Below are 16,762 nucleotides of genomic sequence, written 5' to 3'. Positions count from 1 at the left end.
AACGAGTTTTAAACCTTCAAGTGAGGTCGTGAAATTGGGGTTCTGTTTTTACACCTGCTGCCACCCCCCAGTAATCTACTGGAGGCAGGACGGGGAGACGGAAGTGCCGTGAGACAGAACCGTTGAACCTGGGCTGAGCTCATTATTCGATCTTTCTACATCTGTATGTTTAAAAGCAAATCTTAATTCAGGCCTTGTGTAAGTTTGACACTTTACACAGTAAGGAAGTTTCCAGATAGTCGCTCCATAGAAAACCCCAAGCGGCTCCAGGAGGCATGCGGTGAGGGGCATGTCCACTCCGGCCTGGAGCCCGGCTGCTGTGACTTCCGCTGAGGCCCCGACCGACTGTGTGTCGGCCTGGAACTGCCCCTGATCCACAGGCAGACGCAGCCTCCCTCGTGTGCGGGGAGCGGGCCACACGCGTCCGCCGCTCGGGCTCATTTCCCATTGGCACAAAGCCCATTGCCGGCAGCCAGTCTGATAAAATGCCTCAGTGACATGCCAGGCTCCCGACTCTTCTCGCTGCAGGGCTGGGGGCTCTTCTTCCGAGACCCGTAACTCATACCTCCTTGTGTCTTGTCCCCAGCTTGTCGGGGTGCCCACGAGCCACGTCAGCCATGAAGAAGGCGAAGCTGTCGGGAGAGCAGATGCTGACTATCCGACAACGGGCCAGCAACGGTGAGCACGCCTCCCGGGCGGCCCCAGCCCCGGGCCATCCTGCCCAGCCGGAGCCCCAGACAGTGGCAGCCCCTGTGCTTCGAGAGCCTGGGCGGGATTATTCCGGCCACGTCTAGGAAGCCGGTCCACTTGCTTGGAGGAGGGGCATTACCAAAATCACCGCTTGCTGGGACTCCTGACGGTCTCAGTGATTTGCTCCCCAGAACCTGGCGGCCCCCCATTGTGCCTTTGCCCCCAGGCCCTCCTGCAGGGGCCGAGTCCAGGACAGCTCCCCTGTCCCCTCCACGCTCAACCTCCCAGTGGATGGGCCTGACCACGCACAAGCGCCGTCTCCCTCCACGTGCCTGTGGGCACCCCGGGGAGCAGAGTGCAGGGGTCCCCCAGGAGGGCCAGGGGCCCAGCTTCATCCTTTCGAACCCCACTGTGGCCAGAGTCCCTCTGGGACCCCAAAGTCGGTACTCGTGGTGTTTTTGGGGTCCCTGGGGACGTGGCAGGGTGGGAGAAGTGTCTGCTGGCTGAGGGGACGAGGCCACGCTCGTCCTGTAACAGGGTCCTTTCCGTAGTCTCCTAAAGGGGACACTTTCCAAATTTGGGGAGCTTTTGTTGGTGATTTCTGCATGAAAGGCCCCCACGTGTGGAGCAGGCGAGTGCTCCTTGCACCAGAGCTGTGGGGCACCCACGGGGACACGGGTGTGTTAGGTGAGCCCCGCCCACGCCAAGTCATGTGCCACTGGCCATGAGGTCGGAATTCATGAAGCAACACTGTGCATGCAGGAAGGTGTCTTCCAGCAGAAATACACGTAACACAAGCGTACACACTGACAGGCCGATGAAAATGAGCAGAGGCGCCCGGGGGGAGCAGCTAACTCGGGGTTGGCGGAGACTCCGGAGGACATCACTCCAGGGACTACGGAACAGAGCGTAATCTACAACCACTCACCAAACTGTGGCCTTGGGGGGCAGGAGGACCTTGTGAGCAGGAGGCTGACGCGGAGCCGGTCCAACCGTGACGCTGGGGCAGCAGAGGCCCGGGGCAGGCACTCCCCTCACTGTGGGCTCCTCAGAGCATCGAGCACTGCAGGACGTGGGTCACGCCTGGGCAAAGTCCCTGGACCCATCCCAGGAGCTATGTGCCACGGCTCTGGCCCCATGGACCCCAGCCTCCTGTGCTGAGGCTCTGCGTGAGGCTGCCTCCCCTTGTGGGAAGGCCAGGTGGGCCAGGGCCCCACGGCCTCCGCCAGTCACCTGACCGTTCACGACAGGTCCTGACAACAACTCGGGGCCTCTGTGCGTGGCCTGCACTAAACAGTCCTTAATGTGTGGCTGGCCACGGACCGGTAGACGGCGAGGGTCATGGTGTTTGCATCTTGCTGGCATGGGCTCCAGCCTCCAGCTTCTGCTGGACAGGTGCTGGCTGCTGGAGGCAGGGAGCATGGTTAGACCGAGCGCCACCTCCCACACGTTCTGGGACCCACACGGTCACCCGAACCTCAGGCCCCATGTGGGGCAGCCTCCCTGAGACGCCAGGCCCACCATGTCACTCGTTTGGGGCGTTGCGGGGCAGCGCTCATCACCCCGGAAGAAACTGCCCCGACACTCTTTCCAAAACGTCCCGTGTCGCCTGTCCCCCCAGACAGCCCTGTGCCCAAGCAAGACTCCGTGGGCCAGTGGGTCTGCTTTGTCAGCTTCTGACTCGTCAGCGAAGGAGGCAGCTGTGAGCTGGGTGGCCAGCGCAGAGCAGGAAAGGAAAGGAAACACGAGCGGATCCGCAAACCTGGACAAGGGTCCATTCTGTCGGCGGGAAGTCACGGGGCGTATGCATCTCAGGACCACAAAGGGCCGTGTCTCTTCCAAGGGACAGCGGAACCCAGAGTCCTCTGGCCATGCCGGGCATGGCTGCCCGCAGAACCAGCACTTTCTCGGGGATGGGAGCATGAGCGGCAGTCTGGGCAGGACAGCTCCGTCCCACGGGGAACCACACACGGCGTCCGGGTCTGCACCTGGACAGGGGAGGCCTGATTCCGGGGTCGGGGCAGGAGCCCAGCTCTCTGCGGCGGGTTCTGGTGAGCACGTGCGTGCCGTAAGGATGCTCTGTGCCCAGAGTGAGCCGTGGAAGCCGGTCCAGGCGGGTCTCCACGGGCCCATGGCCAGGCTGCAGCCTGTCACGTCTTATCTGTGCAGACCAGAGTCATTCTCACTAAGCCCGGAGGCCACTTCGTTCCGTGCCACAGCTGTGGCACAGGACGTGGATAGTCAGGCATCGCCTGCACCCCATGTGGCTACCTCAGCGGCAGCGCGTTGCTGCTCCTCGGGGGACAGGGCGTGAACACCCCGCTTCCTCAGCAACTCCTTGCCCGTTCTTCAGAATCAGAAGATCTGGCTTTGGTGCTGCGTCGCTCCAGCTCTCTCCTTGAATATCTGGAGTGTAGAATCTTACCTCTTGCTTTTACGCATTCCTAACACACGTGTCCAGAAGCTTCCCTCCCTCCACACCCTGGCCTGCACGGAGCGCCAAGACCTCAGGGAGACCACTGTTGCGTGGCTGGGGCTGACTTGGCGGGGCAGCGCCTGCGCTGGGCTCCCAGGGCCTCCCCTCGAGTGTGCGCCTGCTCGGAAAGGAGCTGTGTTCTAGATGACCTTGAAGCCCTATTCTAAGTGACCTTGAAGCCCTGAAGCCCCGGGTCTGCCCTTCCCTCCCTCCTCCTCGATCTCATTCTTCAGGCTTTTGGAGAAGAGTCCGCTCTCATCCGTTCCCACACAAGGTCACTGTGAGTTCTCTCCCACTGAATGAGCTCCAGAGCGGCCGATGTGCGGAGACATGACCGTGGCTGCCTGCCTTCCCTGCCCACCCGCCCGCATCGCCACCGGCAGCCCGGCTGTCCCTGGCTCTGTGGTGGGTTTTTGTTGGTTTTTGCCCAGAAGGAAATGAGATAAGCCCTCCTTTTTCTTTCCTCTATTATCATAGAAGACTGGAAGCTGAGGGAAGGGCTGTGACTTCTGTTGCACAAGGAGCTGCAGGCGACCCTCTGTCGGGCCCCTGCGCCGGCAAGCAGTCTCACCTGCAGCATGTAGTATAAACGTTTAGCTCTCGCTTAGCCGCCCTTGAGGGGAGGGCGCCGCGGGGGGTTGCAGGTGTCGCCCTGAGACACAGGCATCAACAAGCAGTCCAAGGACACTGGCTTCCCGGGGTGCAGTCCCCCATCCCCGCTGCACCCTGGTCTGCACTCCCAGGTCCGGTGCTCTCCCCTCTCCAGGAGTGGGCCTTGTGCCGAGCCCTGGGGCCCTCGGGGTGTCCTAGGGGCAGGCGCACATACGTGGCTTTAAGGAAATTCGTTCCCAGACACTCAAATTCCTCCTGACTCTCTCCTGAACCCAGGGGACTGAGGGTCCGTCCGTCTCCCTGCCCCTCATGGTGTGCTGCTCACCCCACCTTCACGGGAGAAAGGCCGCTCAGAGTTGGGCCGAAGTGCTTGCTGGCACCCAAGAGGGCACCCGGACAGCTGGGCTCTGAGGGTGCAGCCCGGAGTGCCGGCGGGCCGGGCGAGAGCGCCTCCTGGGGAGACACGGCGGGCAGCCTGCTCCTGTTTCCTGGAGGCAGAGCCTCGATGCTCACGGGTCCATCCGTTCAGCACACTCCCAGAGGGAAAATCAGAGATGGGAAGGCCACCACAGCAACCCTTGCTGTAGTTTCACTGGACTTAAAATGACCTCTCTCAGGAAGTTGATCTGAACTGCAGACTGGTTTGGTGATGACGCGTGATCAGCCGGTTGGTTTATGTAGTGGACATCTCCCGTAAATCTTACGAGCTGAACATTTTGGTCCAGGTTTTGATGGACATATATTTAAGGCACTCTGCAGCATACAATTTTGGATTTATATATATATATATATATATATATATATTAAAATGTAGAATAAGAAATTTAGAGGACGACTTTAAGACTTATAAAAAGAAATTCTTTTTAATTCTTTAATTCAACAAAAAATGAGGCCCATAGTGCTAGACCACATACCATATTTTTGCTCTTTCTCTTCCTTTTAATGATTTGTCAGCTCGCAGCACTGAGTTAGCAGGACAAAACCATCCCGTGCCACTTTTCAGGCAGGTAAGCACGGAGCCCATGGATGCTCGGGGGCCTCTGGCTTCTGAGGCAACTCCTGATCTTCGACAGTCTTTTCTAGCCGCGGCTTGGCAAGTCCCACTGAGTCAGGTGTCTTACGTAGATTTACTTATCTCTTCCTACCTCTGTGTCAGGGAGGGACACTTTGCAGTGTGGAATTGGAGGTTTAGAAGGACTAAGAAAATTACTCATCACAAAACTCTTAAGTGGAAAGACATGGATTTAGATCCCAGGTCCATCATGTTTCAGATCCCAGGCTGTAACCCCCCGACTTCTCAAACCCCACACCAGGGCGGTTCAGAAATGCACCCAGCCTTTGGGAAATATCTATCCTATCCCAGGTTGTGTGATCTCTGCCTCTGCTTACGTGTTGGTTCCCATGAAAGTTAAATAGAAAGTAGTCTTTGTTGGCCGCTCTTTTGTAAAAATCCAGATCAGTTAAATGGACCTCCAAGATTTCAGCCATATTCTGGGGAGCCACGTGCTCTTCTCAGAAATTTATCCAACTTCTAAGCTTGCATCTGCCAGATTCCAGGGCCAGGACATGTTGACGTTTCAGGCTGTTCTATGTGCTTCACTTTATATCAGCTATACCATGGATAGAGCATGTCTAACAAGGCACTTAAGATGATTTCATTGCAACCCTTAGCCCCACTATTTCCCCCACAGTTCTCTGGGCTTTATGATTACGTGGTGATCTCCAAACAGCCTGTCCCGAAACGAGTTGTTTCGTTCATAATTCCACTCATACATTCTTAGTGGAAACATGCTATCTTGATGTTGGGAACAGGCATGTGCACAGAGCATTTATCACCTGCGCTGTCAGGAAGTGACCAAAATCAATGTCCCGATCCAATGACGGTCCCGGAAAGGAGCTGCACCAGCCGTCCGGTGCGGGATCCACCGTGGTGGTTACCTCCTCAAAACGCAGCAGGTCTACTCTTTGACACTTTAAGCCACCATACATACATAAAAAATTAGAATTCTTATCTAATGGATATAAGAAACCTGTTCTTTTGTTTATTGATTGCTTTTCCTCTGGGCAGTGCATTTACACACAACCCTGGGAGGGACCCTGGGGAGAGACAGTCCCCCCACTGCAGGGGCCCGGAGAAGAGTGCTTCTGAGGGCATAACGGTGTCTTTCAAAGTAGTGTGACACTGGAGAGACACCAGGCCTCGGGGGTGGGAGAGAATAGGAAATCTGCCCGTGCTTCCAGAACCCGAGACGGCCCCTCGCGCTGATGCAGCTCTGTGTTCCGTGGGAACTATCACGCACGGCTGCGAGGAGAGAAGCTCTAAGATTGCTCACACCTGAAACACTGAAGAAATATGACATGAAGAAATCTGAGCAGAAATTCCCTCGGAACAAAGCACAGCCCCAGGCATGGAGGGGCCGTCGCGTGGAGGCCGCCACGGCCCCGTGCACACGGGAGATGTCCTCCGAGCTTGGGCTGGTTGCAACTTAAAGGAACACGTGGTGAGCCCGGGTTAGGGGTTAAAGGGCTTACAAATCAGGATGCTTAGGCCTCGGGCATTCCGATAATTACGGTGGCCACCTCCTGGGACGAGTCTCCTGCGTGCAACGTATCATGTGCAGGAACTCACTCAGCTGCACTCCTAATTGTGAAAGTTGCCACAGATGTCTGGTCTCATGTGGAAAGGGGGACAATGTAACAGCCCGCCCCTGAGAAAGGGTACACCTCGTCGCTGGAAGGGTTTCCTGGGAGCCGTGAACTGCTTCCGGAGATGCATCTGATGGCGACCAGAGTTGCTCTAGACCCGGGGCACAAGGGCCAGGGACATGCGCCCAGGGCCTCTGCGGTGGGGCCAGGGCTGCAGGACCCAGGCTTGGGGTCAGCGAGCCCCAGCCGGTCCCTGTGGGTGCGGGGGGCGGGGGGCGGCAGGCTCCGATCCACATGTCCCCAGGCGGGTCTGTGGGAAGAGATTCCGGAGGAGGGACCAGCTCACGGGGCCTCTGCAGTGTCCCTCCGTGTCTTGGGCCTTCCCTCCCAGGTGGCCTCACCCCTTCTGTCTGCAGACCCATAAAGGGCGTCTGCCCTGGGACCCCCGAGGCCTGGGCTCCGTGCCATCCACGTGGTTTTGCATAAGCAGCCCCTGCTGTGCCCTGTGACCCGTGTCCCGGGTTGTCAAAGGTGATGGCATCTGCAGGCGTCCTGCTCTTCTTCCCCAAGTACACTCAGCCGCATGAGACCCAACAGCCAGAACGACGAAGGGTCTGGATCGTTCCCTCCCTGGCATGTCCCACTGCCAGCAAACAGCCCAGGCGCCTGGTATGGCCCCCAGGGCACACACAAGGCTGCCACCATCCTGCCCTTGTCAGTGGAGGTGCATTTTCTGCATTCAAAGGGAGGAGTTGTTTGCATCAGTTAAATGTCCTCCGTGCGGAGAGCCCTTCAGAAGACCCCTGAAACCTGCCTCCACCACCACGGGGCTCCCTTGCGGTGGGGGCGGGACGTGGCCCTGAGCACTCCAGGCCTCAGGGGTTTGGTCACCTGTGGGCAGTGGTGCTGGGCCTGGCGAGGGTGCGTCTGCACAGCCTGGCACGTCCCCCCAGTGGCGGCGGAGAAAGAGACAGACAGACAGGGAACAGACCAAGGAGTCAGGTGATGGGCTGAAGCAGGTCACCCACCGCCAGGACGGAGCTGCTCTGGGCTGGGTCGGGTGGTAGCGGCAGCTCTGGTGGGCTGAGACGGCACTCCAGCGCGCAGTGCAGGGGGTTGCGTGTGCTCGGCTGATTTTCTCCGCAGTTTAGGCGCTGTGATCACGAGGAGGGCGGCCAGAGGGATGGACGGACACATGAACTGTCACTGTTTTTTTTTTAATCCAAGAGTATATTTGTCCAGCAGATTCAGTTCCAAATACAAAAAGAACAAAGAAAAGTCAAAATTCTAACTCCGTCTTCACGTTTGATAGCTTTAACACAGTCCTGTCACCCGTGCAGGCATAGAAAACGATGAAGAAATCAAACAGTTAGATGAAGAAATCAAGGAGCTCAATGAGTCCAACTCCCAGATGGAGGCCGACATGATTAAACTGAGAACTCAGGTAACAGTTTTTGAAGCCCTCAATTTTAGCCGCATGCGCCGGCCCCGGGACGCACCAGCGGTTGGCCTCGGGGCGCGTGGTCCCCCTTCCTTTTGCTCCTTGTCCCCCTTCATCTCGCATCCTGCCCGCCTGCTGACATCAGCTGTTCAGCGGCAGAACGCACTGGCGCACCGTGGCCACTGGCCGCCCGGGTTCTGCCCACGCACGCTTTAGTGGGAGGCCGTCTGCGAACAGTGCTGCAAAGAGGGCCGCTTGTTGCTGCAGATGAGCTGCTTTCTTCCCAGGACACAGCAGGCCCTAACGCCCTGTGGCCACTGTCTTAGGAAGAGAGCTAAAATTCCCCAGAGAAGGGCAGCCTGGCCCCGGGGTCTGGTGGAGGGCTGCGAGCTCATGCGGGTCCCAGGCCCAGATGCCCAGTGACAGGAGGGAGGGAGGGAGGGAGGAAACAGCCTTTATTGAGCACCTACTGGATGCCTGACTGTGAGGCCGTGGTGCGTAGCCCCACTGTGCTCACGGTGGCCAACCAGGTAAGTGTCATCACTGTCCTCTTATACACACTGTGACCCCTTTGGCTGAGCCCGGCCGGATGGCCAAGCTGCTGCAGCTCAGAGCCTCCTGCCCCTGAGCCCCAGGCTGTGCCCCCGCGCCCTGCCGCCTCTCCCAGAACAGCCTGGGGTCCCGGTGCCACATGGGCTCTGGGATTGGGCTTGCACACACTGCCATCACAGGTCACAGGTACGGCCAGGCACTTCTATCTTGGAAGAAAGCGGGGCTGCATGCCCCCCATCCCTGCAGACCCTTCCTGGCAGCCGACAGTGTGGCTGGTAGGGTTCCGGGTCTGGCCTTAGGACACCAGGTAGTGGTTGCAGCTCTGCCGCGGGCTGGTTCTGTCCGCGGTGGCACCCCATCTCCAGGGAGGGGCATCTCAGGCTGTGTCCCCACCAGAACACCCAAAAGGGCCCCCATGGGTGCCTGTGAGTGGGAAGGAAGCACAAAGGGTGGACGTTCTCTACCCGGGCCCAACCGTTCCGTGGGTTCGCTTTCACACCCACCTCCTCGCCCATAGCAGCCTCGTCCGGGCTGTGCTCCGGCCCCCAGCTCAGCACGTTCACCTGGCCAAAGGCTCGCCTGGAACAGGTGGCAGATTTCCGTAGCATTTATCCAAATGCCCGGCTGTGATCAGCCCGCGGCTGGAGGTCCACCGGAGGTGCTGGCCCCAAGAGGACTCCAGGACCACACAAACACCGCGCCCCCACCTCAGCCACGACTGGTTTCACCAGATCCAGTGAAAACACCTGCCCCGACTCTGGTTCTGCTCCCGAGGGTGCTGAGCAGCCTCATCAGCCCTGCTCGCACTCCAACAATCCCGAGGACTCAGAATCCCTCTTCTGTGCAGGGTGATGACAAAACACACTTGTGACCCCCCGGGGAAAGCTGCTTTCCCCCGGGTCTGACCAGCGGAGCTTTCCCGCCCTGTGGACAGGACCGGCGTGGGGCAGGCACGGCTGCAAGGGCCAGATGCTGCGCCCCCAGACCCAGCTTCCTGGGGGCCCTGGAGCACGCATGCTCCAGTCACCCCCACTGGCCGTTTTGTCCCCGTGCAGGTCGCCAGGGACCATTTGGGGCTCTCTGACATCCAACGTGATGTGCTCCGCCAGGCGTCTGCTTACCTCTGATGTCAAAAATGAGTTTTAAGGGTTGCTGTGTATTCTCACTGTCCTGGCCGATGTCCCTCGGGTGGCTCCTCTTCTCTGGAAGGCCAGTGTCTGCAAGTGGTGGGAGGACCCTGAGCCCTGTGGTTGCCGGGGTGGGAGGGGGCAGCAGCTCATGAAGGACAGGCGGCGTGGCTGAGCCGTCCGGACCTGGTGTCAGCCAGCGACAGAGCATTCCCGCCGATTCCGGGCAGCCTCAGCCAGCCGCGCGGCGCTCAGGAACAAATGAGGCTGCGGCCAAGTAGCCCATGTACCCGTCAGCCCCGTGAGTGCTTTGGCCCTCTAACCTTTGGCCAAGGCACATGTAGCGTCCCCACTTGTCTCAGAAAGTGCCGGAAGGTTGGTGGTCCTGAAGCTGGGCTTTCACCAGCCTCTGGTGCCCTCACTCCAGGATGGGGACGGAACCAACAGTGCAGGCGCCTTCCATCACAGACACTTTCTACCAGAGCTAGGTCTGGCTTTTCTGACACTGGGCATCGCTGCCACAGCTGCACCCACGGTTGCTCCAGGAAGGCTTTGAGAGGACAGCATTGGCCTCCTCCTCGACCCTGCCCCTCCCAGAGCAGGAGCAGGGGTGACCCCACCCTCCCACAGCTGGGGCAGGGAGGCAGGGCCTGGGGCAGGGAGGTAGGGCCTGGGGCAGGAAGCAGAGTCTGGGGCAGGGAGGCAGGGCCTGGGGGGCAGGGAAACAGGGCCTGGGGCAGGGAGACAGGGCCTGGGGGCAGGGAAGCAGAGTCTGGGGGTGGGGAGACAGGGCCTGGGGGCAGGGAGGCAGGGCCTGGGGCAGGGAGGCAGGTCCTGGGGGCAGGGAGACAGGGCCTGGGGGCAGGAAGCAGAGTCTGGGGGCAGGAGGGCATAGCTGGGGCAGGGAGACAGCAGGGGAGCAATCCAGGACGTTTCTGGGGTACATCACTTTAGTGGGGACCCCTGACTAGATCAGAAGTGCAGCAATAACAAAGATCTTCTTAGCGCAAACACTGTGCATGTCTCTCCAGGAGATGCTCCCGGGGCATGTACTGTCCTTTCTGTTTTCCAGAAAACAACCCAGAGTCGGCCTGACTCACCTAGCGCAGGTGAGGCCAGCAACACCCCTTCGACCCCCGTCTCTTGGCTCCCTGAGAAAGCACCAGGCTGGCTAACAGGAGCGGGGGATCCGTCCATGAGAAACGGGGTGGGGGCAGACTTTGGGGGGCATTTATGGTAACTCAGGGGAAAGGCAGGTTCCATGTGAGGGACTGGGCTCACGTCCCCGTTTCCTGGGCCCTGACGGTGCCCTCGGTCCCTGCGCCGGGCCTGCCTTGTCCTGGCTGTGCACCCTGCAGCCCAGACAGGTCGGGGCAGCTCCCCTCCGTCCGCCTGTGTGTGCACCTGGCTGTGTCAGTCACGGGTCACCTGGCTGGAGGGTGGGGGGCAGGGAGACTGAAGACAGTTAGATTCCCTCTGGCAAATACCAGGAAGCCGCATAGGCCTGCCTGCAAGGCAGGAATGCGGCCCTTGTCCCTCCACCTGCAGATAAGGAGGGTGTCTGCCTGTTCCACCCGAGGAGCCGCCGCCGGAGAGCAGGGACTGGCGGCCGTGGACATGAACGCAGGGCGCCTGGCACCTGTGAACAAGACGGTGACTGGCCTCCCCAGTAAATTACAGTTCAGGACTTCTCTGTGGCAGAAGTAGATGTGGGCTGGAAGGAGTTGGCCTCGGCGGCAGGGAGGGTCAGAGTGGTTGATGGAGATGTCATCCTGTGGTAGGCCATGGGTGAGGACAGCAGAACTTTGCAAACATTGGGTAACAGCAGACACAGCCCATGAACCCCTCCCCAGAAAGCTGAGCCCCAGTGTCCCATTGCCAAACTTGCAAGTGTAATGGGTTGAAGCGTAAAAACCGAACCCTTAAAATGCCCAGCTGTGGCCACAGAAGCCTTTTTGTTAAAGCAGAAGGGCTGTTTTCCTGGCACAGGTAGACGGCGGCTTGCCTTGTGTTACATGTCACCCCAATTTGTGCGTTCCAGATCACCACGATGGAGAGCAGCCTGAAGACCATCGAAGAGGAGAACAAAGTGATCGAGCAGCAGAACGAGTCTCTTCTCCATGAACTGGCCAACCTGAGCCAGTCCTTAATTCACAGTCTAGCTAATATCCAGCTGCCACACATGGTAAGTGACTAGGGGCGTGACACGAGGCGCCGGGCGGTCCCCCGCAGTGCACGGCGTGGGGTAGAGGTCGGTCTCTCTGGCTGTGTTCCTGGCTCTCTGCACGGTCACCGCCCCAAAACCGTAACGCGAAGTGCTAGAAGCACTGGTGGGGCAGACCCCCTGCGCCCCATCAGACGAAGTATGCTGAGTGGGCCGTGTAAATAGCGTGACACTATAGCGTGACACTATTACACCATAGTGACGCCACACTATGCTGCTATTTTTTGCTGATGTGAGTATCCTATTAAGAAAGTAAAAGTTGTGTATGAACTACTATTTGATATCTTGTAGGATCCAATCAATGAACAAAATTTTGATGCATACGTGACTACTTTGACGGACATGTATACAAATCAAGACCGTTATCAGAGCCCAGAAAATAAAGCCCTCCTGGAAAATATAAAGCACGCTGTGAGAGGAATCCAGGTCTGAGCGGCTGCTGAGGTGGCGGGACCTTGTTGGAAGGGGGCCTTTTACTCCTTGCTGCTGTGACTCGCCAGAAAGTGTCACATACCTATTTCTGTTGGAAACAGTGTTACGCTCACAAGACTTCATGATGATTTTCTGTCTTGCTTTAAAGATAGTTACCTGCAGAATAGTTTTTGAATACATTCACATTTTGTACGTTTTCATATGAGCTGACATAGTGTGACAATGCCATGTAATGTTTATAGCTGCTAACGTCTGCACACTTGGGGGTATATATATTTCTGAAGAGGTAAGCTGATCAAAATAAATAGAGTGTAAATTCTTTTTAATGCTTTAGTGATTAAATGTTTTAGTATTTTGGACTGAAATGGACAAAAAAAAAAAAAACCCACAGCTTTGAATGATCATGTGGTGGCCTCTCAGCCACTTTTTAGACATTATCATTTTGCCTCATGTTGGAGGATTTTATGGAATTAAGAAATACATTTTGTGTGCATATTGTTTCATAGCAAGAATCGGTTGCAAAAAAATGCTTTATTTTTGAACAATGCTTGGAAATATTATGTGATTTTTTTGTTTGTTTGTTTTAGGAGGATGGTGTATGGTGGGGGCAGTAAATGAGGTTTTTTGCATTCCAAGGAAATGGCATATGGATTAACTGTAAGAGATGAGATAAGTAATTTATTGTAAGACAACATCAAGCCATGGAAATTTGGCAGAAGATTCAAAGCAGCTTAAACAGCACTTTTAAGTTAACTCCTGAGCATTACATGGTGTGACTCTGGGAACTTCAGTTCAGACAGGGGCTTGTTAGAGGTGGACCGCGTGAAGATTTCCTTTTGCAGTGTCTGTAGACTTTGGAGCAGCCTTCCCCTATCTCCCCGAGAGCGCTGTGCCCCTCGGAACCCTCTGTCATTGGAATGGCGTGTGTCTCACAGAACCTGTGTGCTCTCTTTAAGTTCAGAGCTAATTTAAGAGTATTTATTTCCCCTCTCTCCACTTTCAAAAATGATTACTATCATTGTCGCTGTGATTATTCCTCCACGTTCGGGGGATAAGGCAAATGGTGTGCTAGTCCGTGAGCTACTGCACGCGCTTTCTGCTGGGCAGGAGGGCTGGGAGGTGGGGGCGGGGGGAGGGGGCTGGCCGCCCCCGGCCCGTCTCCCCCGTCCCCCGCAGAGTGCTCCGCAAATGACCTTCCTGTTGCAACTCCCCTTGGAGACCAGGTGACCACGGGGCATTTGCATACCCTTGCTGTTTGATTTGTCACAACCTATTCTAAGAATGAATGCAATCAGATTTTAAGAGTAATTCTCTATACTTGAGCACTTTTTTGCTTTACACTAGATCATCTTAGACTTGCTTATACTTGGAGATTTGATTGTTTCCTTCCAATGACTGCACTATATGTATGCATAAGACCACTTTTGATTGCCGCGTTCCCCCGTCCCTTCTGAGTAGTCCCTAGGACGGCGTGTTGTGTTTTCTGGTGTTGACTTGAGTTACATGTGACAGCATCTCTTCCTTCCATGTCTTGATGTTATGCAGGAAGTACAGAAGTACTTTAAAATTTTGTTATGAAAAAAAAAGATGGGTTTTGTAAAAATAAAAAAAAATATTTTTAGCAGAACAGGACTTACAGGGTCATTGTCCCCACAACGTGCCAGTCGACTATTTGCACTTACCTTGTCCTATATTATCCATACGGAGGTGTGCAATTCCTGGGGTCAGCGGCCTCGCGAGGCTGACCCCGGAAGGATGAGGGGAGCCCTCACGGCTGACCCGACGATGTTGCTACGGGAGATTACAGGGATCTCACAGCAAATATTCTGATACAATACTCAACCTCGGTGTATATATATGTATAAATATATGTACATCCCAGCGGCACTTTATACTCTGCTCACTGTACAAACGCTCACAGTTTTCCACGAGGACTTGAATAGCGAGCTGGGACAGATGATGGAATTCCCCGGGGCTCCGCCGCGCCGTCCCTGGAGCGCGCCCTCTTTCTGTTGTGCGACTAATTGTAGCTGCCATGCTCAGAATTGCCTTTCGAGAGCTGAAGCAAGGTGCTTCTCGTCACCTGATGCCGTGGACCCCGTGGGGGGCCCCCTCCCTGCAGGGGCCCGCTGTTCACATGGGCATATGCATTTCCCCGCCGCGTCGTGTCTGCAGCTTTTTTGCCAATATAGTAATGCTTTTAGTAGAGTGATAGGTAGTATCAGTTTTGGATTCTTCTTGTTATCACCTATGTACAATGGAAAGGGGTTTTAAGCACAAATCTGCTGCTCATCTAACGTTGGTACATAATATCAAATCAAAAGTTATCTGTGACTATTATATAGGGATCACAAAGTGTCACATATTAGAATGCTGACCCTTCATATGGAATTATTGTGAGTCATCAGAGTCTATTTATTATAACTTATTGTTCATTATCATTTCTAAGTTAATTTAAGTAATCATTTATTAAGACAGAATTTTGTATAAATATTTATTGTGCTCTCTGTGGAACTGAAGTTTCATTTATTTTTGTACTACACGGCATGGGTTTGTGGACACTTTAATTTTGCTATAAATGTGTGGAATCACAGGTTGCAGTGACACTTCATTTTTAAATTGTGAAATTTGTACAAATTTTGTCATGCTGGATGTTAACACATCTTACTCTAAATAAAAAAGGTGTTGCCACATTTGTAGCACGATGGATCTCTACCCGGGGTCTGCGTCTTCACTTGAGTCTGGAAGCGCTGTGTGGGCCACGAGGCGCGTCTCGCCCCGAAGCCAGTGGCTTTAGCCGCCGTGTTGGTCCGGGTGCGCGCCCCTCCTCGAAGGCGCGGCATCGGTGATTTCTCACACCCACCGCAGGGGTTTTGGGAGGCTCCCTACCCCTTGCTTGTGTGGAAAGTCACTCTGCCACATTTGCTTGTGTGAGGACACGTCACATCTAACGGCAGGTGTCTCCCCAGAACGGGGACGTTCTCTGACACGACCACGGTACAACTCCCACACGTGATAAGACGTCCTCCTAACTTGCAGGTGTATCCAGATGCTCCAGCTGAGCCCATCATGTCCTTTACAGGTTTGCCCTTATCTGATGATCCTGGAGGACCGCAGGCTGCTCTCGGCGCTCACGCCCCTGGTCCCTCACTCCTGAGCAGCCCCTGGGCCTTCCTTCCTTGGTCTCCCAGGGGCAGGAACGTGCATGAAGTGTCCAGGGCGGTTGGTTTGCAGACCCTGCCTGGGTTGGCTTAGTCTGATGGCCACATCCTGGGGGCTCAGGTGCCCTGAGCGATGCCATGTCCCTTCCTGCAGCTCACTTCCAAGGGCCCACGTGGTCACTCACCAATGATTGCCCCTGGGTGCTTCATCATCCATTGTTTCTTCCAAACTATCGGCGAGGACCACCCATAAAACTTAAATTACCCTTCAAATATGGTGTATCATTGAATTACCCACTTTCCCTTCGTCTATTTGAGTAAAAGTCACCCTTTAAAATTCCAGAAACACCCTCTTATAATAGACACAATCCCCCAAAATACAACGTTTGAGGAAGAGGCCCGGTAATCTTTGTTAAATCCAAAGTGTATCCCCGCAGGGGCCCTCTACCTCCCCGAGACTGAGGGCCACCTGAGCACCCAGCCGGCTGGGGCTGTTGGAGATCATAGAGGTAACAGCTTGGCCAGCCTCGTCACAGTGACTGAGGAGAGGGAGGGGCGCCCCTGCAGGTGGCGGGCGGCAGGTGCGGGCTCTGTCGAAGGCCCCGCTTTTAGGACCCAATGGAGTTAACGCAGAAGGTGGTGGGTCCACGAGGGGCTGTCAGTGACTTAAGCCTGTCAACCTGATTACTGAAAAGCCGTTTTCGTCTGAGGGGCAACATGGCTGGAGTTGTTACAAACATTCTGGAAAGCAGTTTAGCCATCATGTCAAAGACCTTATAAAATTCAAATTTTGACCCAGTAATTCCAGAAGTCTTTCTTACAATACCATATACTAAAAACAATTGTAGATGCACGGAAATAAATGAAAATAACCCAAAAGTTCTATTTTAGAGGAACACTTTAACAATTTATGACAAATGCACTTTTGAGGGTACCCCAGATCGGGTAAACATTAGTTAAGAGGCTCGTGAATAAGACGTTTGTGATGCTGTAAGTGAATAGTACGGAGGCAGAAGTATAAACAACTCAGAAGCAGCGAGGTCGGATCGGCTTGCCTCACCTTGCCCAGCCCCCGCACCGGGGGTCGGCCACGAGGGTCTGCCACGGCAGCCCTGGCAGGCAGCACCTGTGGGCTGGGGCCGGAAGCCAGCCTCAGCCAGTGAGGGGAGGGGAGGACCCGGGAAGCCGGAGTGAAAGCCAGTGCTCTGGGCTCTGGGTCAGGATAGGAGAGAGGCTGCACAGTGTAAAGACAGGGGTCCTGGGAGGACCGTTTGTTCTCTGGTTCCTTTGTCTACGACTATCCTACTGAACATGGTCACCGTAGGAACACCAAAACATTTTTAAATAAATAAATAAAAAGCCGGAGTCTAGTGAGGTTTCTAGAAGGTTCTGGAGATCTCC

The 16,762-nt window shown here is 55.5% G+C and overlaps 1 protein-coding gene across 16 annotated transcripts in view; it reads left to right on the top strand.

The window, feature by feature from the left end:
• Positions 1–14,909, top strand: part of MYT1L (myelin transcription factor 1 like) — a 419,036-nt gene extending 404,127 nt beyond the window's left edge. For 10 of the 16 annotated variants that reach the window (XM_027623405.2, XM_027623404.2, XM_027623410.2 and 7 more), the window contains 5 exons: positions 587–678; positions 7,765–7,868; positions 10,576–10,653; positions 11,586–11,729; positions 12,060–14,909. In XM_027623405.2, the coding sequence (XP_027479206.1) occupies positions 587–678; positions 7,765–7,868; positions 10,576–10,653; positions 11,586–11,729; positions 12,060–12,200 (559 nt within the window). In that variant the 3' untranslated portion in view covers positions 12,201–14,909. Of the gene's footprint in view, positions 1–586; positions 679–7,764; positions 7,875–10,575; positions 10,654–11,585; positions 11,730–12,059 lie in introns of all 16 variants that reach the window. The other 6 variants (XM_027623418.2, XM_027623417.2, XM_027623415.2 and 3 more) reach the window with 2 other exon arrangements.
• Positions 14,910–16,762: the final 1,853 nt, after the last annotated feature.

The sequence above is a fragment of the Zalophus californianus genome, chromosome 8 (assembly GCF_009762305.2).
Source record: "Zalophus californianus isolate mZalCal1 chromosome 8, mZalCal1.pri.v2, whole genome shotgun sequence".
Taxonomy (NCBI): Eukaryota; Metazoa; Chordata; class Mammalia; order Carnivora; family Otariidae; genus Zalophus; species Zalophus californianus.
Note: the sequence above shows the minus strand (reverse complement) of the source record. Positions and strands in the feature narration are given on the sequence as shown.